Here is a 27,423-nt window from a genome sequence, read left to right on the forward strand (position 1 = left end):
GCCATTCTCGTTTGCAAATGAATTTTTCATTTGGGACATTTGTGCCTTGGTGGCGTCAATGATACGCCCAGAGTTGTCGCTTCGGCGCCTTCGGTCCGGGTTCGGGCGGATAATGGTGAATGGATTTGGAAGTTGCGGTATAGGCCAAATGGATGTTATGCTAGTTTTCTTGTCGTTTTGTTAATATGTTGATTCAATATCAGGCAATTCGGTTAGGTATATCAACATTATTTTGAGTTTGGTTGCATACAACAGCGCAATCTGTCAAGACCTTCTCAGATTGGGCGCTGGATTTTACCAGTGCGACGGGCAGGGGAGATCGCAAAATTCCGTAACGAAGGAGGAATTTCCGAAGTTACCTTCATTGTAAACGCCGGCGATGTCGTCGATTTCGATTGTGGAGTTTCTGGCCGAGACTAAAGATGATTTTAATTCGCCAACCACTTCGACTTTCACTTCTAAAATGGGACATTGCAGGAATGCCATTTCAGCTCTTGAAGAGGTATGGTGGTGTGACGTGTGATTACTGCGATAGCTGTCAGTCTGTCAAATGCTGAACTAGAAGCACAACTGACACCGATAGAGCTCTCGACTGCATTCTCTAATTTGACCTCTTCCATTGCCAAAATGTGTTCATAACCTCCATACATAAGAATGGAACATGGAAGTAACACAAAAATTATTTTTGTCCGCGGTCCGCACCAACACATGATGGGGATGCAAAGGAATCACAAAATTATTGAGTCAATACAATCATTTATTGTCTGAATTCTATCATGCAGTGCCTAGCGTACTATAGGCAATGGCCTTATTACTGATAGGTGATAGGCTACTGTATATACGACCTTAGCTACCGTATCATCAATTCAATTATATCATCATTCTTCCATAATTTGGCTGTTTGATTGTCACAATATAATATTAAGTGATCATAAAATATTATAATTATTATGGCAATACCATAATAATTTAAACGTCAGGTGATTGTAGTGTAGGCAATGCATAAATAATCAATAAAATTGAACATAATAATGATCACTATTAATCTATTTGGAACCTAGTATCTTACTGCACGTAGTTGTAACCTGTTCAATGTTTCAATTGAAGTTGATTAATCAATTTAGGACCACATTCGTAAGAGGTATATTGAACCACAGCTAGAATGATGTTATATGTACGGTAGTTGCTTAGAATGCTATACTATTTGACAGAATTTATTTATAATTATGCAAGATTTGTCATAAGCCATATTACTTGGAAACGCTATATTCATTTGTTGGATCCCACTGTGATAGGTATTTTCAATAAGATTTTTTAATAGATTTTGCCCTCTCAAAATGTTCGACGAAATGTCCTTGATTGTCTGATGAAGCTTATGCTTTGTTTAATTCAGGCTGATCAATTGTTTGTTTAGAGTCTCGACGCTGATAGGTCAGCCTTGAAAAAGATGAAAAGTGCTGTTAAGGCGATGTATAACTCGGGCGAAGGTATTGTTGAACACAATTCTAATATTAAATTAATTGTCTCATCACGAAGCCTGTTCGTTTCAGCTCATGGATCGAACGAAGACACTTTTGTTGATAACCTTGAGAAACTGGGATCGTTAGCGTTTAGTAATTCAAAAGAGCCTGAGCCGGATATAGGATCAGCATTTCTGAAATTGGCAGTATTCACCAGAGAACTTACTACGTTATTGAAAAATCTGGTAAGAATATACAGGATTGGTTGGTCTGGGGACGATAATTTGTGTGCTTGAGTCTGAATCGAGTGTTAATTGTAATGATTTGAATTGAGAAACGAGAGAAGATTTTTCGATTAGTTAACTGAAATTATATAACCCTTTTCGAGTTATATTACCAACGAGAATAATAGTTTTGATACTTATTTCCCAATACGGAAGCTTGGAAAGCTCTTTGGTCTTATCACAGCATCCAAAACGTACATGAATATCAGTTATATGCGGGGTCGCGATCAACCCGCCACATTGTCACACAGTGCGGTGAATTAGGTATGGTTGAAATTATTCCAAATTATCTTTATGTGCTGTATAACTGCCATTGTCTTCTTTGTGGTCATATGAACATCACCTAGGAATTTGAACATTCCGCACCTTTATTACTTATTAGGCCTAGTGGTCTCAACTCAAATCAATGTCTATGACTCAATTTGGAATCAGGTGGTCGATTCTGCTCAGCCCTAATAGTGAGTTGGAGTCCTGCTTTAGAAGTTGAATGTCACAGTTACTATTTGGTTTCTTAAACAGTGGCTCTAGTTATTGGAACCATGTCAACATTTTCAAATCTTATCGATACTGAATGGATCCAGCAGCCCGTGTGTTGCGTACTTTTGAGTCCGTTTTAAACCCGCCACAATTTAGAAATGTGCCTCACTGTCACCATATTAGATTATTGATTGAACTCTTTATTCTCTTGGCGTTCAAGCACTTATAATGCTATCCATGGTGTTGATTATAACTATGAAGCACACTGATTTGGTACAGTATGTTGTGGATGCTTGAATTTATGTAGTGTTGTGCTGTTGCACAACTGTCACTAAGCCCATTGAACTATCTTTCTGTGTTTAGATTTCAAATTTCAACAGAGTGGTTATTTTTCCATTGGAGTCCTTGCTGAAAGGCGATTTAAAAGGAATTAAAGGGGTAAGCGATCCTGATTGAGATATTTCAAATTTTACATTAGCCTGATGTTGTATACAGTATTTTTGCTGTGACATGTTTTTCTTGCAGGATATGAAAAGGCCGTTTGATAAGTCCTGGAAGGATTATGATACAAAAGTGTAAGTATTGCATCAATTGACCTAGTTTCATAATGCTAGATTTTATTTCTATTATGCAATGGTTTTAAAGATGCGTAGTTTATATATAAGAAGGCATTGTGTTTATTTAATCAGTTTTGTGATCGATTCTGCCTTGAATGTAAATTGACGGCCAGTCGCGTAACATGGCTAAATGAATCCTAGTAAACACGTATCAGGTATCACACACGATATTTTGTACGATGTGCATCGGCATTTGATTGCTTGCGCATGTCTCATGGTGCGGTTGATGTCGTCGGGCCATGCGATGCAATTCTGCACGCGACCTTTGATAGCAGCCATTGAGAGTTACCTGTTGGTTTACAATGCAGGAAGTAGTATCGGGAGTGTTTCTGTGTCGTGACGTGGACTGTAATTTGATTTTCGTCGGTTTCGTTACGTAACAGTACCGCATTCTGGTTATCATTTCCGCAGAAAACAAGTGGAGAGAGAGAAACGCCAGCTCGCCAAGGAAGCTGGGATGATAAGAAACGAAATAGGGGGCGGAGAGGTAAGATGTACGCCAGCGAATTACGTAACGGTGGCTTGTAAATTCATCAATCCGTCTGTGGATTTTTCGCTTGTTAGTGCTGTCGATCGTTTTGAGTCTGATGTATATCTATTATTGATGACAGATTGCGGAAGAAATGGAGAAGGAAAGGAGAATGTTTCAGCTGCAGATGTGTGACGTAAGTCTTTGACCTTTTCGGAGATGTGCGCCAGTGAGCGATTCCTTTTTCTGGTTAATGCTGAGTTTGTTATGTGGAGGATTTCCAGATTTGATCTATTATTATACGCCAGTTCAATTTCCGAATGCAGTTTACCGTGGTTGAGTCTTGAACTTTCAATAATCCAATCTCGAAGCAGTGAATATATCAGATACACTGCCCATAGCGTAACGCCTTTTTGCTGTGTCAACAGCTGATGTAGTATGACTCGATAGGAATCCCGTCTTTGCCAGCTGTGGACTGTAATTTGTCAGTGAAAAATTACAGTCTTCTTATGGTCGAATGTGATTGCGCGATTGTTTGTAATTCCACGAGCTATCCCAGTGGATAGCTACGGTGGAGTGTGGCTGTTGGTTGGCTGCGTTTTCTTTATAAACATCATGCAGGAAGTGAATAAGATGTCTACTCTTTTAATGCGTAGACACCTGCGTGTGCGGTTACTCCATAATGGTACGATACGTGAACACTGAACAGTGCCTGCAGCTCGGTGTTCGATGATTGACTATTGGCAGCATCGGTTTGATTAAATGTGTTATAACCCTGTGAAGCTTATCCATCAATTATGTCGTGTATAAGACCAGCTTCGTCACTGGTGCATCATGATTTTCCCACCTCCATATGTGCTGTCATTGTAATCGTGTGATACACTTCATTTCTTCTCAACCTTTGCCATACTGCTACGAATTCGAAGCATGAAAAAGATGCCAGCTCAAAATTTGTCGAATTAACAGCAAAATATCAACTGAAGGTCAAAATTGTCGACCAGGCCTAAGATATGACAATATAGCCAGCTCAAAAGCAACTTTGATCCTGGAAGCGACCTATGATATGCTTGGGCTGTGAGGAAAACGGTTAAAATTTAGATCATTTGGTTACAATGATTATGAAATTAAAGCCTAGCTTCACCACGCTTGTCATTTATTCGCCTCTAAAAATTTGATTTCGAGTCGGAAAAATGTCTGATTTATTCTGCCCAGCGTGCTTGTGCGATCGCCAATTTTCTGCTGACATGTGAAAACATTTTTCAGTACCTCATCAAAGCCAACGAAATCAAGACAAAGAAGGGAGTCGACCTCCTACAGCATTTGGTGGATTATTATCACGCTCAGAACACGTCAGTGCTATTTCTCTTGGTTTATTCTGCCGCTTGTAGCCAGTTCACGACGTACCGTTGCAGTTCTGCGCTCTGAAAAATGGGGATAGAACTTGACTGATTCTTTGCCGTGAATTCAACGTCAATCTGCACTAATGCGTTTCATGGTTATGTTTTGATTACGTGGTCTCGTACTTCTTCTGATATTTGTATGTTTACTCGATCGGTGATTGCATTGCAAAGGTTCGGGCCCAATTTCAAACAATGCTCAATGCAATGTCAATCTCGTGCACACAAATGCCGTCCTTTAGTGGGTACACAACCTGCAAGCATACCGTACACGTATGACTTACTTTGTTTTCTGATGCGGTCAAATTGTAGAACATAACAGATCCCCAAGCGGCAAACAAAATCAAAGTGACTCCGAACAGTGAGAATGTTGCTAACCAATGCACGCCCTTGTCGTCAGCCGGTACCAATACTACTTTATAGGGCGTGTGGATGTTCCGCATCTCCTTGAATCTGTTGGCGGAAAACGTTCTGTATAATCCGGTCGAAACAAATGACAAATCTTGCATTGCTGCAGGTCAACTGTATTTTACCATTGACATATTGAGATGCGTCGATCTGATCCATGGACGTGGTGTGTCAAAAGTTTAATGTTTTTGTGTATGCCCATCTCACTCTGGCTCAGACATAGAATGAAATATGAAAAGACTCCGGCGTAAAGATGCATTGCCAACTGTCGCAAATTCAAGTGTAGATGTTGTGATCAAGATGTCGCAAACTGGTTGTTTTCTTGATCTCAGCCAATGTTTTTGGTTAGGTACGTGTCCTGTTAATGACTTGTTTTTGATGGAGGAAGTTTTTCCGATTCAGATCTTCAATAGAAGTAATATAGATGAATATATTCATATTGAAGGGAACCCGAAATTTTCAGTCAATGCTCGTCAGGGGTAATCGTCAGCAACTAGTAGACAATTGTAAAAAAACGTTGTTGATATAGGGCCTATATAGGCCTACAATGTGCTTTGATATACAATGTTCTTTCCAATTCTCTACTAGTTACTGACGATTACCCCTGACGAGTGTCAGCTGAAAATATTGGGGCTCATTCCAATGGGAATGTACTATTCGATTGTATGTTGAAGTTCTGTAGGCCTACCGCCAAGAAGTTCTTCATGGACTAGAACGGAAATGGATCTCTTCCTACTTTTCTATTCTCTTTTCGAGGCGTTTAGTGATATCTGTATCTTCACTTGGCGATGTGGACACATTGTCTTGTAGCCCTGGCCTGCTCCGGATCTGTACACCTGAATATGAAGTATAGTATTCCATTTACTCGCATCAGACAAGAGAGGGGACATATTTGCATGCTGTATTGTAGGGTGCAACATTTTATTCTGGGGTTTAACCCCGACTCGATTGGTTACTATTTCTCTTATTACAAATGCCACTGGTTGCTTGCACTTAACGTGGTACAGCAGCTTGTTGGATTTGAGAATATTTTTCTTACTTTTACTCGACGGTTGTATCATGGCCTTGGATTCAACGTGTGAACATGGACTTCTACGCTTAGAGATCTCGGTATCATTCCGATACTTTATTGTGGTCTTCAATCTTCTTTGATTCTGTGATTTTCTGTAATGATTATCTTGATCTGTTTTCTTGCGGCTTTTGACATGGTTTCCACCAGCATTCGGGTCACAACTTTTCGTGCCGTATTCCACCTTTCTGCCGTGGTCGTATTTTTGATGGCTGTAAATTTTTTGAACATTGCAAGCCAAGCGTTCCTTCTCGTACTGTGATATTCTTAGCTCGTTTGTTTTTCTATGCGTTGCTCCATTTGACTTCATGCATCCTTTCTTTGCTCTGCGAGCTTTGAGATAATGCCTGCCGTGATATATTTGACTTGTTTCGTCTTCGAAAGTTACTCTTGACATTTGCTTTTCGTTGTATCAGGTCAAAACGAGACCTCCGAAGTTGCAATGTTTGATTCCAACACTGTTTCTTTTCCTGTTTCTCAATTTATTCATCTTTCATTGCAGGTTCTTCAACGAGGGTTGCCGTGTCACAGAACAGTTCAAACAATACTTCACCGAGTTATCAGCAAATCTGCAATCGGTAAGTTAGCGCCTTGCATCGTTGAGGCTGGGGTTTTTGTCTTTGCTACTCCAGATCGGGTGCTTTTGAAAATGAACATAATTCTGTGTTAAGTCGGTATTTTGTGATGTCACAATGTGCAATTGTGCATGCATCATATTTTTTTTGACTTGTGAGGTTGAAATATTATGTAACGCCAAGCCAAGAGAGTATGCTGTCGAGTTCAGCTTGATGCAACACATGACTCTGCATCTTAATTTGATTACGCTTGGTGCCCAAATGGTTGGAAAGAATGATTGACGTATTGGCATGTGCATATGATCTGCGCACGATACCAAATTCTTTCACGATACTGGATATTGATTATACACGGTGCATTTATTTTATTCTTGTGTAATATTTGACTGTATGGCCATTGCAATGTTAAATCTGCACAAGGCTGAAATGAAATGCTTTGTCGTAGCTTAACCATTGATAAAAAACGTCGAATCCGGGGAAAATATCTGTCTGTATTTATTCGAATCTATATTTAAGGCGAGTGCAAGAACAGATGTGCCTGTTGATTATCAATAGACACATGAATATGTGAAGATTTTGTGCAACGGTGCTCACTGCTCAGTGAGGTTTTTTTTACTTCTTCAAAGCTTTAGTTTTGACTTTGAAATGTCGACGCTGGTCCGGGAAAATTCGCCAGATAACCAGACTGACCTACCATTGTGGATAGAAATGATAATATATAATTCTCCCTTGTTATGTTTAATGTCACGATTGAGGTTCAGATCAAATTCCGGACACCTGGAGTTTCAGGGTATCACAAGTTAGCGGAGAATGGATCAAAATAACCCTGTACTACAGTAACCGAATGCAGTTTTGAGAATCGCAGATAATTGTTCTGTCAGCTGTCATTAATCTATTTACGTTAGTTGCGAAGGCACACGTCGCAATATGAAAAGCAACCTCCTCTGATAAACATTATGCAAATCATGCAACCCCTCATCAACGTATACTTTTTGAAACTACTGGTATTGGAGATTGCTAATCTATTTGTACCTGAATGGAAATTTGTGGTGTCTCTTCTATCCCTACCCGAGTACTGTTGCAATGTTGACCTTGTCTGATGAGGACAAATACAATGAACGTATTAGTAGCAATAGTTCGGAGAGTTTTGATTTTTTTGGCAAACCTAGGCAATCCACAAGTAGGCTACTAACTTGAGTAGGTATTTACGATGATGCTTCTATCTCTGCTCGACTATGAACAATGAATGATCTGTGACCGTCTCTGGAAGGCTCCGACCAAAACATAGCTCAGATTGCAGCTTAATTCGTGTCCGCCACTCTTGTCCTCACGGCATAGATACCCTAGCCGTTATCCCACCTCTTTATTCAGATCCGACAGTCTCAAGACGAGGAACGTCGCCAGCTTGTCGAGCTGCGTAATCTCCTGCGTTCGGCTGTGGGCGGCGACCAGACCCCGGCCAAGCCGGGCTCGGCGGTCTACAACCTGCACCAGCTGCAGGGCCTGAAGGAGTACGGCAACGAGAAAGTGGGCTCGCTGATGAAGCGTAGCGAAGGCTTGCGGAAGGCTTGGCAGAAACGGAAGTGCACTGTTAGCGATGGGTTCCTCACGATATCGCATAATAACGTGAGTGGTTTGACGCTCGATTTGTTGTATGAAATTGGGCTACTTTTCTACACGTATGGAAAGATAATAGTTCCGGTGAGCTGAAAACGTCTAAATATGATCACGGACGTGAAACGCGAATAGTATATTCATATTGAAATGAACTTGAAAATTGTCGGCTGACACTCGTCAGGGGTAATCGTCAGCAACTAATAGAGAATTGGAAGGAATATTTTATATCACGGGTGGGCAGACCTGCTTCAGTCACGAGCTGCATATCAAAATCCTGGTTATAAAAGAGCCACAACACAAAAATTCTAAAATACGAATTTGATGATGAAATGTAGGCTATTGAATGAAGTTCATTATTGTGTGGTGATACAGTGCGTCTCCACCTGGACTGCAAGGTGTTTGAAATAACGCTGATATGACGTCTAAGCGGTTCCTTTGAGATCTGATGAGAATTTACGGAAGATTTCAGCTCGGTAATCTCAACGATATTTTTTTGGTTAAACTCAGCAATTATTGTTAGCCTTTACAATACAAATGGCAGCGCCGTATTCACCATTGCTGCCCCGTAAATGATTGTGACATGCCCTGCGCTGGCGTAATTATTAATCAAGTTCATTGTTGAACACACCGATTTATCGTTGATTGATGACCAGGCATCCATTGTTGCGGGTGAAACGTTTATGTGAACTCGATTCGAGAGTTCGATTGCAAATTTTTAACCCTGTGGCGCCACCTTCCCTAAATTTTACAAGTCTTGTTTGAACCACAAGGAAAGAAACAGCACGAAAACAATACGCAATAAAGTGAGTCAATTTATCATCAGATTAAACCTCTCCAGCAAATTGGCGAAACACGTGTGCATTGTGCAATCATTAAAGACCCGCAATCATAGGCTGAAAGAGCCGCAGTTTGCCCACCTCTGTTGTATATCACCAATCGTATTACAAAATGGGACGTCACCCGCATGAGATTACGAATAATCGGGACAAAGAGGGTGCTCAAATGCGGATCTGTCGAAATGCACAGCTATGCCAGCTTGCCTCGTAAAAGTATGGTTTCGAATTGAACAAATAATGTTTCAGGTTTCGGTGACAGCAACAGTAGATTGGAAAAGATAGCTTTTATTATCCTCAGTCAACCTTTCTTGCTATTACCAACTGGGTAGAATAACCTATTTGTATACTGATGTCTGGTTTGCATATTGTCAGCACCAAATTACCTACAGCATCGCCATATTTCCCCTGGAAGCCACCTTGAAGGACTCGAATAATCGATGCTAAACCCTATGACTAATTATCCTCTACGGGACTTCTAAGATTTCTAAATGTCTCATTGGGCATTGTTGGTATTGATCATAGTCAATTGTGCCATCTGTCGCTGAGATTTAGACTCATCCATTTATATGCGTAGAAAGTTTATCAGTATCAAAGCGGTTACAAACGGCTGATGTTACTGTGTAGCAAATTAATGTCGATTGCAGCGCACTTTTAGTGCTGTGTCTGTGAAATTATTGATGCGACTAGAATAAGCTCAAAAATGCCCTTGTGCCATTGCAACAGTTGTATTTAGGCCTTTATATATAGATTTGATGCATGTATTGTGCAATTATACATCGCCTAGATTCCATAATTTATTCGTTTGTTCAAATTTGTAGTGTAGGCCTAACATACTGCAAAGCCTGTTCTATCCTGTCCACACCAGGATAAGATTGGCAAGTTAGGCCTACATATCTCATATGCAATCTTTAAAAAGGGAGTCGACCCACAACCCTACATACAAATGTCACACTATTTTGTCGATAGCTGCTGGCCGTTATGACATATTGCACCAATTTCTAAGTATGGAAAACAATTTTTACTACGGTAGCCGACCAGCGCTAAGTTCCTTGGAACTTGCGGTGGCTTCAGGTCTCCGCTCTGCCCACATCAGATACGCCTTCTCTGCGAGTATCGTGCAGATTGATGAAGATTGAAACCTGCAATTATTTTCTTCAGATGAACAAGGCACCGGTGAAACTCAATCTACTCACCAGTCAAGTCAAGCCGTTTCCCGAAGACAGGAGAATTTTTGATCTCGTATCACGTACGTTCGCTTTATATTTACCTGCATTGCGCCGTTTGTTTATCGTATGCCCCTTACGCACAGATAACAGAACGTATCGATTCATGGCTGACGACGAGGCTGAAGCAGTGGCGTAAGTATTACAGGTTACAGAACGGAGTGAAGAGGTCGAATATTCCATTATACTCTATCGGTGTGCAAAGGATTTCGGTATGAGCCAATAAATCCTAAAATTGATGTCATCCTCAGTAATTCACTTATGGCTGTGTGCTTATTTTTATCAGCGGTTTAGAAGTCGAATTGAAAAAGAACTTTATAATGTAATCGTCCAACTGATAGCTCGTATTTTGTCTATCGTAATGCTGGGTTTATATTCATTTTTGCTGGTGTGGCGGTGTGTGTTTGTCATTTTCAAACCTAACCTTATCAAATCTCAGGAATAGGGCTGTGTAGAACGCTTCAAATATCGATTGTAAAGACTTGATTCAAGTGGTCAGTGACAATTTTTCCATGCAACGAAAAGTATTGTTTCGAATATTTCTTCCCGCCACAGGAGCCAACAAACATCGATTGGTCGTAACACCTCGCGCAGGGCAACAGATGTCATGGAAACGACGTTTCTGTGAAGTAGTGATTGAGTCGCAGCATGGTCACAATGAGCTATATGCAATAGTTCAGATTCATGTTACTCACGCATATCGAGATACCGTTACCCAACTAGGGGCATTATGGGGTCAGGATGATACGAATAATGAGTCTTCATAAAAATCTGATCGAAATCATTAGTAGAAAGCCGATGTCTTGTCCAGCCATTAATACAAAACAAGTAATGTCCTGCCGAACAGTTCTCGTTTGATCACGCGTGACTGTGTGTCGGCGGATATTTTCCGCAGATTTCAAACGGCCAGCTTCTCGTTTAGATGGGTGTCTGTCATCAGCAACAGCAAGGAGGACGCTCTCAACAGAGTGTTTGGCGAGGAGGGCGTCAGCAAGGAGCAAAATTCCGGGTTGAAAGAGCTGACCAAATCGATTTTGGACGAAGTGCGTAACTTGCCGGGGAACAACAAGTGCTGCGACTGCGGCGCGGCTGGTAGGATGACTGATGCATAATTTTAACAAGCGACAGATTGATTTTTGCATGCCGAGTTATCTTAGGAGGTTGTCAATGTTAGGCTTAGTCAGTGTTGCTACTCTGGTAGGAGTTAGGTAGGTGGGTAACGAGGTGACTTGACGCATAAAGGTGATGCAAACTTATCCACAAACTACTTTTCAAATCCAAAGTGTAAAAAACAAATAGCTCTGCCAAAAAACCTGTTGAAGTAGAATTAGAAGTTGAACCGCAACCAATTTAGTAACTGGTGCAGGCAGGCAAAACCAATGTCTATTTAAGGTCTTGAATGTAATTTTTGGAATGCTATATATGTTTTTCTGCGTAATTAGTGGATCTGAGCGATAACAACCGATGTTGCAGCAGCCATAATTTATTAACATTTGGGTTAAAATACAATTTCAGACGTTGCGACGTCACCGATTATTTTACTGTTTTCAATGCCGCTGTTGCTAAAATTAGAGCTTTTGTCGAGCCGTTTGTATTGGTTAATTGGCAATGCAATCATATTTTGCTATGTTCAATTCCAGACCCAACATGGCTGTCTACAAACCTCGGCGTTCTCATATGCATCGAGTGCAGCGGCATACACCGGGACATGGGCGTGCATATATCCCGGATACAGTCGATAACTTTGGACGAATTGGGATCTTCGGAACTGCTCGTAAGTGTTTTGCGTCGAGTTTGTCCTGTCCGGGCTCGCGTTGCAGCTGTTGCGTTTAGATCGCCAGGTCGATGGGCAACACAAGCTTCAACGACGTTATGGAGAGTAAATTGGATCCGTATGACAAGCCTAATTCGTCGAGCGATATGTAAGTCGGACTTAGTGTGTAGTGATGTCGAGCTTTTTATATTGTCAGCGTCATTGGGGTAAAGTTTTCCCCGGCCTGTGTTACATTAATGTTGTAGATATAACTAGCGTGAAGTTATCAGACAAGGCTTCTTGTCTCCTATTCCGAATTGCTAGTTCATAGGCATATTGATTCCACCCTAGTAATATTTACCAGCTTGAAGATATCCACAACATCATACGTCGGTTACCAGATGAGATGGTCTAATTAGACGGCTTTACTACTCAACTAGGACTAGAGGTAGCGCTTTGCATTTCAACTCAATTACAAGTAGAAGCAGCGATTTTCGAGACGTGTCAAAACTACTTCAAGTGCAAGCAGAAAAAGAACAGTATGAAAACTACTTGAGTAAGCTGTATCAAAAGTAGACTTGGTCAAGGGGCCGCGTACTTTTCAACAGCTAATAAGGAGGTGGTCGCTTACGGAATTGTGAGATGTATAATCGCGAGTAATGCGAATGAGCCATTTCAATACGGATTGGTTACATTTTTGAAAATCGAATCAGGCACGATGATACAGGGGCTATTTCATGCTGTTCTTATGACAATTTCACTCATAAAGAGGAAGCAATCTTATCGCAAAACTGCTTTCAGCTAACAAACACCCAGAGTGTAAAAAGTCAGTAGTGTTGCCTGACGATGTGCTGACAAATATTTTTTTTTCCTCGCAGGGAAGCAAGAAAAACTTTCATTCGCGACAAGTACGAGACGCATCGTTTCGCAGTGCGCACTTGCCTCGAAGATCAACCCACTTTACAACGAGAGCTCATACAAGCGATCAGTAACAACGACATGACGCTTTTACTACAGCTTTTTGCCGAAGGCGTGGACTTGAGCGAACCTTTATCCATTTCGGTATGTCTCTTCAATGACGTTTGCTCACGGTATCTCTGCAACCATGAGTAATGTTGTGGGCACGCTAAGGCTTAACGACTTATGACATAAGTAGAAAGACACCGCTGCAAGAGTCACAGAAATATGCCGGTGTTACTGCGTTGAAAATTTTGCGCGTGGGATTTTGGAAGTGGATTAGTTCGATGACTGTTGCACTAGTATTATGGAAGTGTGTCAAGTGTCAAGCACAATGCATATATAATTGTACTTGGACTTGTAAAATCGATTGGCTGATAAATATGATTAGGGAACACGTGTTTGGAGTTATCACTTTTGCTTGACTACTCGAATTTGAATGTAGTATTATTCGTAATGATTAGTGGAATTAAAATTTCTGTAATGAACCTTCGTTATGTTTTCTTTGTAGTCGCTTACAAGGTATAAATTTGAACTTTCAACATTGCCATACTCTAATGGTGTCCTAAAGATTGATAAAAGAATACTTGACTTTGCCAAGCTATACCCGACGAGGATCTTGTCATGATATAAAGGAAGAAAAATTTATAGTCTTTCGCATAACAAGGTGTGCAACGTATTTGGCGATTGGAAACTGCCAAAATTGTAGTGCAGACAAAATTAGTTGACGATATTTCTCTGACGATGTCATTAAAAGTAGAGACCTCTTGTGTGAACGACTGCAGTGTTAGTGTCTGTCATATACCAATTAATGCAAACGGAATTGTTTTCAATTGACTGCTTAGATATGAGACCTGACTGATTAGATAACAACTGAGATATTTGAAGTACGTTACATGTTTGCGTGTCGGTCTTGCTGCCTATAAATCAACGCCGTCGCTTTCCAGGACAATGGAGAAACCGCGTTGCATTACGCTATCGCCAACACCGACCGTACCTCGCTGTCGTTGGTCGATTTCCTGGTGCAGAACTCGAGCCAGAGTCTGAACAAGCAGACGGTGAACGAGGGCAACACGCCGCTTCACCTTTGCGCGGAACTCAACAAGACGGAGTGCATGAAGCTGTTGCTCAGGACGAGAGCAAAAGTTGACATCAGTAAGCCACAGTCGATGCCTGATGATCTTTCAAATCGTTTTTGGCACTATATCACATTAGAGGCGGTTTGCCAGAGTCGTTACAGACTGCCTCTCGTAATAAGCTGTTCGCTGTATGTGATCTGTAAGATATTCTAGCTGGGCCCATTCCTGGTCACCTCGAGCCATCACCATTACGATATATTTTATCTCCTATGAAGCTCTAACCGCAATTCTCACCTAGAAAACTCTGTCGGCGAGAAACCCATCGATACCGCCCAAAAGGCTGGGAGCACGTCCTGCGAAGAGCTCTTGGCCCAAGCGTCGTCTGGCAAATTTCATCCTATTGTGCACGTCGACGTCGATTGGAATTTTTCGTTCATGGTAAGTGCCGGTCAGTCGTTGACATAGTGGCGGCCAGCGTTGGTAATCTACAAAGTTGCCAAACGCTGTTGTTTTTGGCAAAGGACTGCTGGGCGAACTGGTCTGAATGCTTTTAAAAAGCCAAACCACCACAATTTGAGTGGTCAAATCGAGTGTCTGGCTCATTGGATTCCGAGTCTAGTCGAGTATTCGAGTACTGCATATTATGACGTCCCGTAATATTGACCTGGAAAGTTTAAAAATGCATCCCTTTATGCGGACGCAAGAAAAAATAATGCCAGCTACTCGTCGTCCAATATAATTTTGTATTTCACGACTGTAGCTATTTCGTGCTACACGCTTTGTGACGGTGTTTGCAATCTGTAACTCGTAGAAATGACGTTTCAGCAAACTTGAGTGGATGAGTGTTATTAACAACTTAGAATTTAAGGTTCCTACCTTGGGAAGAAATGTCGCACTGTGTTTCTCATTCATAAAATAACAACCGTGTTCGTGTCAGGGGCTTGACTCAAATCATTATAATGGAAAAAATCGTTTTGCCAGGGTATAAATATTGAAAGAGCGATATTGTTTAAAGTGACGGTGTGACGCTGGACCGAACAAACACCGGTGAAGTCGCAATGTTCCCACATGCATTTTTTCGCCTTACTGACTTTCGCTGGTGCTTGATACCGGGTTCTGAATAAGCTCACGTTAGCGACATCACGGGGTCGACACCCATGTCTCCAAATTTACCAATTTTCAATGATCTCGATCGCAATCAGTGAGAAAATGAAATCTGTCCCGGCTTGGACCAACAATCACACAATGTGATGAAAAATTTTTTTGATCGGCTTTTCATTTCTAGGACGAAGACGACGAGGATGATCCCCACGACAACAGCGATGAGGAATTGGAGAGCGACAGAAACGACAAGTCCTCGGCCAGCCTACAGTTCAACAGCCCGTTCAGAACGCCCGGGCCGGTTCCCGCTGCCAGAAGCCGGCCCGTCAGTGCAATAAATCCAGGCGCTCCGATCGTGAGTGAAATTTTTTCAAAATTTGTCGGGTGGGCAAATGTGGCTGCGATAACAGAAATTGTCGGCCGCTAAAATTGTATAGTCCTGATCTGCCGAGTTACTCTTTGGGTAGTGCAGACACAAAAATCCTTATTCTGCCCCACTCTGCAGACCCGTTTCCAGTTAAAGTTTAAACAAAAATCACATATTTTCAACTTTGAAAAGATATATTACATGCAATCGGGCAGTGTTTCTCCAACTTTTTTCGATCATGCGCCACCAAGTCGATTTTTCTTTACTGCGCACCATGTGACTCCTGTGTTACTTGATTTACTCAGATGATCCAATCATTATTAGTAGGGCAAGCTTTTGTTGCACTAAAATCGCGAGAAAGGTGCATTGAATTTTACCAAAAGTTGCATTTATAATTTTTGTTGAATTATTAGGGTATGAGGTACTCGAAAGGTTCCGTTGTATAACCTAGTTCCTGCAGAGCTGTCGAATTTGTTACTTAGCCATTTAACGGTCTGACGAAACCGGCAAAAATGACAATTTTCCCCGCAATGCAGGAATAATTTTTCCCAAAAAAGCCAAACAGCATTGCGATAACCCCTTCCCCCTAAAACCAGTCGAACAACAAACCACAAACCCCCTAGGTCTGCAAACTTGACCCAAGGCATTACAGAAAAACTCACTGTTGGCGACTTTAACAAATTCAATAGCCTGAAAAGGGTGACCCAGTGAATATGTAATTTTCGGCGGTCTGGTTGTTCGTGAAATGGGAAACTATTTCAAATTTTAACAGCAGAATTTATAAAGCAATCTATTCACATATTGTTCGGGCACGGTCGTGCTTGGCAGGGGTAGTTGAACTTCTTGCTTACAAGCCATTGTGTCATAGATAACAGTGAGACGAAGATAACCCATCATATAGCTCTTTGTTATGCAAATCAAAGAGAATAGAACCATACTGGAAATGGTTTACAGCCGGTTTTTAAATCACTCCTTTACATTTTTACGCAATATTTGATCAAAGTTTCAGTAAAAATTGGCATGAAAAATAGAGAAAAGTTGCAAAAAGTTGCACTATAAAATCCCTCCAAACAGATTAAAACGTCATAGCAGATCGATTCTGAGTATCTAGGAAGCTATCGGAAGCTGTAAAAAAAGTTGCAAAAGTTGCAAAAACTTGCCCTAATTATTAGTTATTGGTGTTGTTACTATACCACACCATCAATGACTATCAAGAAAACACAGTTTAATGTGATGAATACACAACTCTCTGCACAATCTCGCCTATCCAGGGTATGACATCAATCGCCCGCATCGGAGACGATGTCCAGATCAATAACACAATTCTGGCTCTTAGACTTGATAACATTATTCCTATCAAGGCTGGGAAGCCATACTGACGCTGCCAAGTCGAAGCAGGTATCTTTTTTTGCTGGTTAGTCTTCATATCTGCATTAAATGGGTTTTAATACAAGCCACTCGCTGTGGCAAACATTATCCTGTGTACTCAATTGCAAATATGTATTCTGGATTATACTTTTTTGGCCATAAATTCCCAACCACTGTTATATTTGCTTTTGTGATTTCGCATTAATTTTGTCGTAATTTTACACATCTTTCTTTTATTTAGAGTACCGCCACCACTCCCGATTCCGTCGGCCGCTTGAGACCCACCTCATTCAAGGACCGACACCGACCCAGCCTACCGGGAAACGTCCTGGGATTGTCAAGCCCGGCCGGTGGGGCACCGACTCCGCCGCCCAAACCGGCCTTGCCCGTTTCCAACCAGGCGAGCGTCACCCGTAATCGGAGTCGGACCGTGGCGCCTGTCGCCAATCTGCGGGAGCATAAGAGAACGAGCTCGGACACGCGCGCCACGGTGTCGCCGACACAATCGTCGTTCCCGGTTCATCAAGGGAGGAACGCGAACGTGACCAAAGAACTAGGTTGGTCTTTCCCTGTTTTCTTGTGTATGAAATAGAAACAAAGATAGGTGGCGAGGATAGGAGTTATTTTAGGAGCGATTGAATCCTTGATTGGCCGTATTGGAGGTACAGAATAACAAAATACAATTGAATGGTATATTCATGTTGAAATGAACCCGGATATTGTCGGCTGACACTCGTCTGGGGTAATCGTCGGTAACTAGTAGAGAATTGCTAACGAGACTCCGCTCATTACAGAAAACCTCTTCCGTGCCCCGCCACCTTTGCCGCCCCATAATCCCCCGGCCGCAGCGGCGCCCATGACGAGAGGACCGCCTCCCCAGCACCCCCCGGTGACTCATCGGCCGTTGCCTGCGCCCGTGCCGACCCACGAGCCTAAAAGGTAGGTTGGATCGTGCGCTTTTCTCTCCTTAATCTGCTATCGCCGATTCTTGTTTCTTTCCGACAGGGATTCGTTCAATGAATCGTCTGGCAAAGGGGGTACGTATTTTTTTGCTCGGCAATTTTGAGTTGTTTTGGTGTTTTCTAAAGTATGTGCCAGCGCCGATTGCGTGTATCTAATGGCTTTTGGCAGTTCATCGTGTTCGTGTATACTTTCGTCTGTTTTGCAACTGGAATAGGTTGTCAAGCGAAATTGAGCCTTTCGTTTGTGCAATAAATATTGCTAAACGCAATCATGGTACAGGTTAAGTGGGGGGCACCTTTTTTTACTGCACAGCCGGGATAAAATACTGAGTGGCCTAACTGCGTAATTAGGGCAGCCTATGAATGAATAGGTTCTTGATTATGCGTAGTCCGTAATCATAATCATGGCAATATTACCCTGGTCTATAATGCTACATGGTCACTACATGGCACTGTAGTTGGTTTTACATCTGTAGTTTCAATGTGGTCTTTCGCGGACGCCTTGAACCAGTCCGCGGACCTCGGGTTAAGAACCCCTGGTCTGGTATCTTGGATGGAGTGGGGTATTGTTTTGTGTAATGCTACTGTTTTCGTGAATATGTATCGCTACTGTGGATTAACACTGTATCTACTTATACATTTTTGGCACCCGCACTAATCTGCGTGCTAAATTAACGGTATGCGTCGCGAGCATGATACTAAGAGTGCGACGTAGCGATTTCAGCTCTTGCATGGCGACGACCGTAACAGGAAACAACACAGAATCCGTCATAACATATGTTTTGCCCAATTATCCCGCGTTTGAAAATATATGTGTGATTATCGCCGCGTATGATTTGCACTAACCCCGTTTTCATTCTCGATTGTTGTTTTACTGCAGCCACCAAAAAATTCTTGATTAAGAAATATAGTAAGCTGAAGTCTCGTCGGAAACCGCGATCCGCTTCCGAGAACGGTAAACGACTCGTTTTGGAGTCTGTCGTGCGCGACGGGGGGAGTGTTCGTTTTGCGTATGTCGTCACCCCGTCCGCTTTTGTTTTGTCATTCGTTACGTCATGAATGTCGGCAGTTTGTTTGTCGGATCACAAAATCGTTTCGCATGCGTGCCAGCGACTTGATTCATTGCGCTCGAAACTTATTATTTGAGGGTTTTTCTCCTTTAAATCACGATTTAAAGGAAACTTTTTACCCCTAGTGTTGATTTTCGAAGAATTTATATTGAATTCCTTCCTAACGACAGCCCTTGAATTGAATTCAATTGAGTTCCCTCCCTACTCTGCGCTACTAAGCGAGCACCGCAGAACCCGTTCAGTTGTATACGTCATAGATATGTCATAAATAGTAACTGTCTTCGACCTTCGTAGACATATCAGTTAGCTGCATTCGGTATGTATTGGCCGGTCTTCAATTTTATAAGTGCCATAAAAGTTTACTTCTCGTTGAAATTACTGAAAAGTGGTTTCCTCCTCGACCAGAATTTTATAGTAAATAAAGTCGACGTGGGATATATTGTTCATAGTAACACCGCCAATCAGACCTTTTAGTCGAATTAGGTGAGACAAATCCCCTGTTAACGGTTCGATTTTTATATGACTAATTGAAGGCGTTCCATAACAACTATAAGATAGTTGCGGTACTCTTGAACACACGAGAGAAATCAATAGAAAAAAAGTGTCATATTTCTCTGTCGAAACGCGACAGCGTGAGCACTTTGAATTCCCGAGTTCAAAAAGGAGCCAGAAATATTCGAGAAGGATAGAGATCGAAGCAGCGTTTCAAAAGAGAAGGGTTTCGAACCCTAAATGCCCATCAGGATAGAAAATGAAGACTTATTCTCTATCATTATTGGCCCGATAGTACGATGTCGGTCCCACTCTAGTCGTAGGTGTGACGGAAAGTTGCCTACGTCAGGCTCGTATCAGACGAATTTTGTGGAACCTTCGCTTTCATTGCACGCAGATCCTTCCATGTTTTGTGTCGAATTATATCTATTTGCCGATTCTTCATCAATCGTTTAACCGTGTGAATTTACTAATCGCAACTCTTTTTTGTTTTTGCATGCCAACCTCTTCTCCGCCTGCCTTCTTCTCTCGCAATTTCGTCCCGCTCGCATGACTCTAATTTACCCCGCGGCAGGCCAACCCCGGCAGCACCAACAGTTTTCCATTATCGGCTCGATTCAGAACGCCTTCAAGGGCCAGGCGAAAACATCGCGAAAGCCGTCGGGCTCACGCGGCCCCGTGTCTCGAAATTTTTCCATGCTGCACCCCGCGCCGCTGTCCCGGTCTCAGTCGAAGTCGAACGTGGCCAAGGGCAAAAAGAGCGGAAACGCGGCGGAAAATCGTGGCCCGCTGTCGCCGTGTCAAAATTCGTTATCTTCGAGTCGAAGTTTAGAGTCTTTGTTGTCCCGGGAAGGGCCACCGGAACCGCCAGATTTACAGTCTCTGCGCGAACCCGCCCGACCCATGCAGATTACCGCTTATTTTGGCCCCACGGGTAACGCCGACTCGTTCAAAATCAACCCGTTGTACGCCAACTGCCAAATCGGCATGTTGGAGTGGTCCAGCGGTGATGTGTGCGATTCGACCGATGGCGACGTGACCGGTGCCCGTCTCAATGCCACCTGTCCTTTGCCTTCTCATTCTGCGAGTTTCCCAGCGGACACCGTAACGCCGACTGCAATACGTGACGGACAACACCAGGGTGCCGGGACTAGAGATTTCGCGCCAGTCGAGTATAGCCAAAGCGACTCCCGTCCAGGCATGCGTTTACTTTCTTAGCCCTGCGTTTTGGTTTTGTTTTTGCATGTTCGATCGATCTGACGACGCATGACGCGTGGTAGCATGGCGTGGTTATCGGGGGGTAGGGTTGTAATCTTTGTTTTCGTTATGCAGTGACCGGGAGGCTTCAGAACGTGCAATCTGCGGGCGCCGCGCCACCGGCACTGCCGGATAAGATGGCGCAGAGGGAGTTGCCTCCGCCACCCCTTCCAAGGTTGGTGACACATATTTGGTGATGTGACTTGATATATAGAGTTCTTTTGAATTCTCCGCTAGATGCTTGATTAGCCCTGACGATTGTTAATTTTTAGTATGAGTCTAATACTCAATTGTGTATTGAAGTCCTGTGCTTTCAAGAGTCTCTTCATGGTTGTTGTGTTCGCCAAACTGAATCGATTACGAGCGGTCTTGAATTCGTCCGCACCCCACGTTTCTTCCCTTGGTGTCCGAGAGTCTTCCTTGTAAGCGACACTCCTGTGCTGAATTGTTGCTGCTACAATACCGGTCTCTTTGAGTTTGGCCGGTAGACCGAACCGCTCTTGAAATAGGCAGCGGTGGTCAATGTAGTTGTCGCTGGTGGTTGTGTAGAAGTAATGCCATAAATTTCTACTCAACTTCAGGTAGAAGTGGTGAGCGGAAGTAGAGGTGAAGGTGTGAAAAGCACTCGATTAGTTTGAAAAAGAAAGATGTAACATCGGCGTTTGCTCTTCGAAAATATATTCAGTATTCGGCATGGCTGTTTTTCCAGGTTGTCACGACGAATTTCCTCACAAAGGTCATAAAAAATCTTAAAACTGCTTTGTACAAAAATGTCTCAAACCCCGTTTCTACTTTGTAAATATAGTAAGTTGTTTTGGGTGTAGAGTAAAATTTTGACTGTAAAATAGTTCTGTGTCGGCAGCAGACTTTATGCTGCGATAAAGGCCGAGCGATGTACGATTTGTAATTAGTTGCCATGCAATAACTACAAATCGATGGAAACAGACAAAAGAATAGGTCGTTGTATTATGACGTGTCATCAACACTCCCCGGCGCTTATTCTGGCGGACTGTTGATTCTGCTTGAACATATACAGTACACTGTCATCTTAGAATGATCTTAGTCTTCTACGGGCGGCGGGCGCTTTTGTGTTGGAAATTGAAAGAAAATATCAAACTCTAGGTCGTCGGGCTCAATGTCGCGGCCGAGGAGGGTGAAAGCGATCTACGATTGTGACGCGGACAACCCGGACGAGCTGACGTTTGTCGAAAACGAAATCATCCTCGTCACCGGTATAGAAGACCAGGAGTGGTGGGTGAGTTCCGTTTTCTCCGGAATAGGAACAGAAGAAGTAGCTGCTCAACTACATTTTGAAGTAGCAGATATGTCAAAGTAACAGTAAAAGAGGGGAGGTCATACCACTAATCGATTAAAGTAGATTTGGTCGGGGCTTTACTTTAGCATTTCGTCGTTGGAGGAGGCTACTTTAGAAACTGAAGATGCATCTTGACGACTAACCAATGCTTCGGACCAGGCCTAAATGTTAAGTTGCTTCAGCTCCGGTAAATGCCTTTAGTGAAAACTATGAAATGGGTCAGTCGGTTGTCAGCACCATCGGTTGCAGTTAATATCATGCTCTCGGCTATCTGCTCTCATATCCCCAGAAACGAGGTCGCACCAAAAAGGTTGCAATAAAGAGGCAACAATTCTCAATTTTGTGAATTCTGCCAACAGCACTAGCATAGCGTCTTGTGAAATCCATCGGAATCGGAGCTACCACGCGAAGTTTATTACAAAGATGAAAGAAGAAATTGCCACAAGGGCACACCAGCACACAACGACATAAGTTTCTCTCCGTCACATGCGATCTGCCAGTCAATTGTACCCGTCCAACAGACTAAACTCCAATCAACATATCAACCCAAAAACACTTTCTACTCTACAAAATCCAAATTGTAAAAAGGAATTAGTTTAGCATAAGAAACTGGAATCGATCCTAAAACATAGCAAATAGGGAAGCGCTACTTGACAGTGCCCCGTTACTGCCAGCCTATGACAGATAGCAGTAATGCGTATAGAAGTCGCAGCCTCCTTAATCAATCGTCTCAATATTTTCCAGGTCGGGCATATCGAACATCAGCCGCACAGGACCGGGGTGTTCCCCGTCAGTTTTGTTCAAAATCTCCCAGACTGATAGTCGCTGGGAAGCGTTACTTTTGTCGGACCGCGCCGGCAACAGCGCCGCTACTATGACCGCGAGCGATCTCTCTATCTATTCCACGTTATCGTATTCCGAGGTTTTGAAATCGGCGACACCAACGTGCGGAAAAGTTTCACTATGTAACTGCGGGATTGCGTTCGACGTTCATTTGAGACGAGATGCGTGTTTTGTATGTGCTCCGATGATTTTTGCCAGTGTTATGAATGACCCATGCTTGTATCGCGGTAACGCATCATATTCCTAACTCTTGTTACTGGGACGTGGCGACGTAACATTACAGTGTATATGTAGGAATTGGAGATATCTAAATATATCTGGTGCAGGCACATCTAAGTGATTCCAAGAATTCTACAACTTGAGCTGGTTTAATATGTCGTCGGGCGTTGAAAGTTATTCATATTATGAATTACATAGCCAAAGCTGGTATATAATTGGCAATGTTGACAATATTTGTCCTGATCACCATATTATTGCACTGTTTGAATGCTGCAGCATCTCGAGCGCCCTGGTATGTGCAAGCACCCAAACTCCCCTCCATAATAGACGTCTACGTTTTGAGAATGATCATGTGTTTCGCGTCGAATGCATTTATTGTACATATATAGGGTTGAGATGATAGTAAACTTTATGTATCCTGTATTGATCGTATTGTAATCTATATCGAAATGTTTTTATTTGATACTTGACACCATGAACCCTAACCGACGAATCAGATGTCATCCAAACGTGATCATATTTTCAAGTAAGGCGCGGCAAAGTGTTACCCGGTGGAAGTACTTTCATGCGTGTCATGTGATGTGTGTGTGTGTATAGCCCCAAATCCACAACATCAGTTTATATCCACACACTCATCCCGCTTCATTAAGTTTCATACTGACACGTTTGGTCATGTATGCAGAAAAAACGTTGAGAGCACCTGTTGAATATATGCCCTGTGCAATTGTACTCCGCTGAAGAATGTGTCAAGGACCTTTTCCCTATCCCGTCACGCTGAGAACGGGTACCGTTATGCTAGACAAAATTTGTGAGGTCTTTATTCAATTTCTGTAGTTAGCTTCTATATTTCCTGTTTCGTTCAGTGTATTGGATATTGAAATACGCTTGATTAACGTAAGCAACAAGCTGCGTGCTTGTAGACATGTATGTATCCGTTAATATTACTTATACTAGCGGCTGGAACAATCCTATGTTCATCGAAATACAGAAACCGAACGTCTGCTCTTGATTTGTGTATGGTTGGTAGTGACAAGGTGAGGAATGCTGGATGAATGAAAATGATTATGATTCTGAACTAGAAGAACCTTGAAGTGCCCTCGAACTTGAGTACTCAACTTGACCCTGAACCTTCACCAATTACAGCTTCTGGAAACATTTCAGTGTGTTATGAAAACTATCGCGATACATTGGCACCATAGGCAGTAACTTCAAATGCAAAACTACGCAGAAATAAATGCAATCTAAAAACGAATGAAAATAGCATATTCAACATGCAAATCGGTGGAAAGACGGCGCTGGCTTTAAAACACATTTTCGTCTAGAAATACATTGATAATAACGTGACAGGGTGAAAATAATTTCATAAGAATGCAGAACGCGTTGGCCGCTTTGACTTTGCCATACCGACAGAGCGTGCGGCACAAAATTTATGCTGAGAATACTCGCGTATACGCTGTGGCAGACGTTAAAAAATCGACTGAACTGTGCGTGTGAAGATCACGCCCCGATAAATATCAAGAATCTCGAGAGAGGATGCAAAAAAATAAAGAAATACTGATTGAATTTGATGATTATATATATCTGTTAATGATACCGAGGTTGCAGCCTACCGGGCGCTATTAGCGGCGGCTGTACTATCCTCGAATGTCGGTTCATCCGAGTAGGGCCATGCCTCTGTCCCTGGCCGGATATACCCATCGCTGAATGATCTTCCACAACGGACGATATCTCTTGCGGGCACCGTTCCGGGTATATACATTGTCCGCCGTGTTCCACCTTGCCTGCGGGGCATTGGCAGCCGGACACGCACGGCATGTAGCACTGCGCGGCTATCTTTTCGGGAGGTAGATTACGGTTTGAGCATGTCCTTTTGCACGGCGATCCGCATTCGTCGAAGACATAACCCCGTTGGTACGGACACGTAATGTCTGAAACAAGATATATAATGGGTTGTCGTACGACGCCTACAAGACACGGTAGTGAAAGATATAAGTATAGTGCAATCGAGCACATTGTGGGCTATTTCAGTAGAACGGTGAACTAAAGTGTTCTTGTTTGTGCAAATTGAGAAGATTGCAGTAGGATTCATTTCATATTTTGACGGTAACAAGAACCAGAAATGACCCGAGTTATCACTGGTGGGGCTCCGGGGGAACCAGAAATGATGCTGTAAAATCGACTTGATTCTGCATGCCGTCGAAATACCTGCAAAGGGCTTTAATTTCGAAATAACAATAGAGTAAATGGGCCAATCACTGGGTTGAAACAAAATGAAAACCCAACCACAATCGAGAGATCATTATTTCCGAGTCCACCAGGGCTATGGAGTCGGTTGACTTCATCACCAACTGTGAAGGTCACCATACGTGAAAGACACTAACACTGACTAACTCCAACGGCACTAGTTAGTGCCATTTGAGAACAGTCAGTTCAATGTTAAAGCAGCGATTTCACAAACTCAAGGCAGTATGTGTTACCCCAACTCTGACTCTAAAGCAGGGGTCGCCAACTCAAAACGGGTCGCGGGCCACTTTTCTAATTTCGTAGCGGCCGCGGGCCGCATAAATTCAATATCGATATAAAGGGGGCAACCACGTTTTAAAACTCTACGTCAGTACAACGCTGTTTTACCTAACATAGGCAATGGGTATAGTGACCACAAAAAAGTAATATTTTATTAAAGGAATAAAAATACAACGAAGTATCACTGTCATCAATTTCATTTTATTTTAAACTGCGAGCTGTGCACGATACCTAGAAACGATTTTTGGGACTAGCGAGATACGTAACTAGCTGAAAGACCATCCCCACTTGAAGCTTAATCTTGTGGGAAAGCCCTAAGCCAGTGGTTCTCAAACCTTTTTTGATATGCCCCCCTATATGATACTGAAAAATTTCGCGCCCCCTTATCGTCATATCACAAAATGCATCCATAATGCTGGCTATCCGAACGGATAGTTTGATGGTATGGAAGGTTATGAATGTTGACGAGAGAATTCTATAATATGAATTCCGGATTATACACAGAGCACTAGCTATAAATATGAATTAGAGGAAAATCGCGCCAAGCGCGAAAACTTTTTTAGTTGAACGCAGCTCCACGGCCCTTTCAGATGCTTTCACGACCCGATATGGGGGACGTACCCTCAGTTTTTAGAACCACCTCCCTAAGCAGTTTTCTAGGCGTCTTGGTATTGGAAGTATTTGGGCCATTGCACGTCAGTTTCAGAATTTCAAAATGTTTTCTTAGCTTTCTTCCGAAATCTCAAATCATGTCGTGGGCCGCAAAATATGACCTGGCGGGCCGCGTGTTGGTGACCCCTGCTCTAAAGGGTGTTCCGACTCCCACTTCACCGCCCTAGGGTCTAGAACAGGGGCGTGCAACTTTTCCAGTCAGTGGGGCGGATCTGGTGGAAAAATTAGGTACTCGGCTGGCCCGATTGCTGAATCGATACATTGTACGGCGATTTATTCACATATACAAGGAATAAATCGTATTTAATGAATGTATTTTAACGACAGCAATGTCACTTCAAAGCCATTTCTCGCCGATAATGACGAAGACAATGTGGATTTGAGAACAGCCATCGTCATACAGGCGCCGCCATGTCTGCTTCTTACTGATCGATTAACACACGTTACAATGCTTAATTAAGATTTCAAGGCGTTCGATAAGCCCGGTACCCCAAATTTACCAAGATATCAATTCATCGGGGTTGAGTACATCGCAAATGCCGATAATGCAAGTCTTCTCGCTTCGAATAACTTATGCGTAAGCTCCACTCTCGCATGCTGCGCACACACGTAGGCCTTTATAATGACATACTGTCACTAATATTTGACGTTTAAGCAAGTAGGGAGGAAATCTCAGCAGACTGGGCCGCAAAACACAGTATCATGTAAGACGGGAAACTGTCAGCAGGCCGGATAAAACCCGGTCGCGGGCCGTATGTTGCCCGCCCCTGGTCTAGAAGGTGATTTCTTGCGACGCTTACCACACAGCGCCGGACTGCGCCAATCCACTGTAACCCCGGACCGCCTACACTGGGCGGCGTACGCCTCCAGCACGTCGCAAACGCACGCCTGACCGTTCTCTCCGCACTCGCAGGCGTCATACACGCAGGAACGGTAGTACACATCCGGGTTCACCAACTGCAATCGGAAACGAATAAGATGAAGCAACATCTCGCTACGCCTTTTAGACAGAA

The 27,423-nt window shown here is 42.8% G+C and overlaps 3 protein-coding genes across 8 annotated transcripts in view; 1 reads left to right on the plus strand and 2 right to left on the minus strand.

Annotated features, from left to right (window-relative positions):
• The first annotated feature begins 165 nt into the window (after nt 1-165).
• On the plus strand, nt 166-24,217 carry LOC145445598 (arf-GAP with SH3 domain, ANK repeat and PH domain-containing protein 1-like). 3 transcript variants are annotated; one of them, XM_080323792.1, is made up of 26 exons: nt 166-502; nt 1,415-1,487; nt 1,551-1,705; nt 2,585-2,659; nt 2,747-2,796; nt 3,250-3,325; nt 3,450-3,503; nt 4,571-4,656; nt 6,684-6,759; nt 8,128-8,382; nt 10,368-10,455; nt 10,519-10,567; nt 11,355-11,524; nt 12,073-12,206; nt 12,266-12,354; nt 13,064-13,247; nt 14,090-14,297; nt 14,520-14,659; nt 15,507-15,677; nt 17,299-17,614; nt 17,852-17,996; nt 18,063-18,094; nt 20,156-20,779; nt 20,914-21,013; nt 21,961-22,093; nt 22,898-24,217. In XM_080323792.1, the coding sequence occupies exons 1-26, from the start codon at nt 380-382 to the stop codon at nt 22,970-22,972; spliced, it is 3,681 nt and encodes a 1,226-aa protein (XP_080179918.1). In that variant the 5' UTR covers nt 166-379; the 3' UTR covers nt 22,973-24,217. The 3 variants fall into 3 exon arrangements, with proteins under 3 accessions (XP_080179918.1, XP_080179919.1, XP_080179920.1); XM_080323793.1 differs by lacking the exon at nt 20,156-20,779 and adding an exon at nt 18,900-18,974 and having other exon boundaries at nt 167-502; XM_080323794.1 differs by lacking the exon at nt 20,156-20,779 and having other exon boundaries at nt 167-502.
• LOC145445628 (uncharacterized) lies at nt 4,478-6,690 on the minus strand. Its single transcript, XM_080323830.1, has 4 exons — nt 6,152-6,690; nt 5,849-5,948; nt 4,989-5,157; nt 4,478-4,728 (listed from the first exon to the last, which is right to left on the minus strand). The coding sequence occupies exons 1-4, from the start codon at nt 6,576-6,578 to the stop codon at nt 4,678-4,680; spliced, it is 747 nt and encodes a 248-aa protein (XP_080179956.1). The 5' UTR covers nt 6,579-6,690; the 3' UTR covers nt 4,478-4,677.
• A 142-nt stretch (nt 24,218-24,359) lies between the features above and the next one.
• LOC145445594 (uncharacterized) overlaps nt 24,360-27,423 on the minus strand; it is an 82,356-nt gene continuing 79,292 nt past the window's right edge. For all 4 annotated transcript variants that reach the window (XM_080323787.1, XM_080323786.1, XM_080323785.1 and 1 more), the window contains 2 exons: nt 27,211-27,367; nt 24,360-25,143 (listed from right to left, as the gene is read on the minus strand). In XM_080323787.1, coding sequence (XP_080179913.1) covers nt 24,800-25,143; nt 27,211-27,367 — 501 coding nt within the window. In that variant the 3' untranslated portion in view covers nt 24,360-24,799. The remainder of the gene's footprint in view (nt 25,144-27,210; nt 27,368-27,423) is intronic.

This window comes from Botryllus schlosseri, chromosome 8, assembly GCF_051294905.1.
Source record: "Botryllus schlosseri isolate E-star chromosome 8, Bs_hap1, whole genome shotgun sequence".
Taxonomy (NCBI): Eukaryota; Metazoa; Chordata; class Ascidiacea; order Stolidobranchia; family Styelidae; genus Botryllus; species Botryllus schlosseri.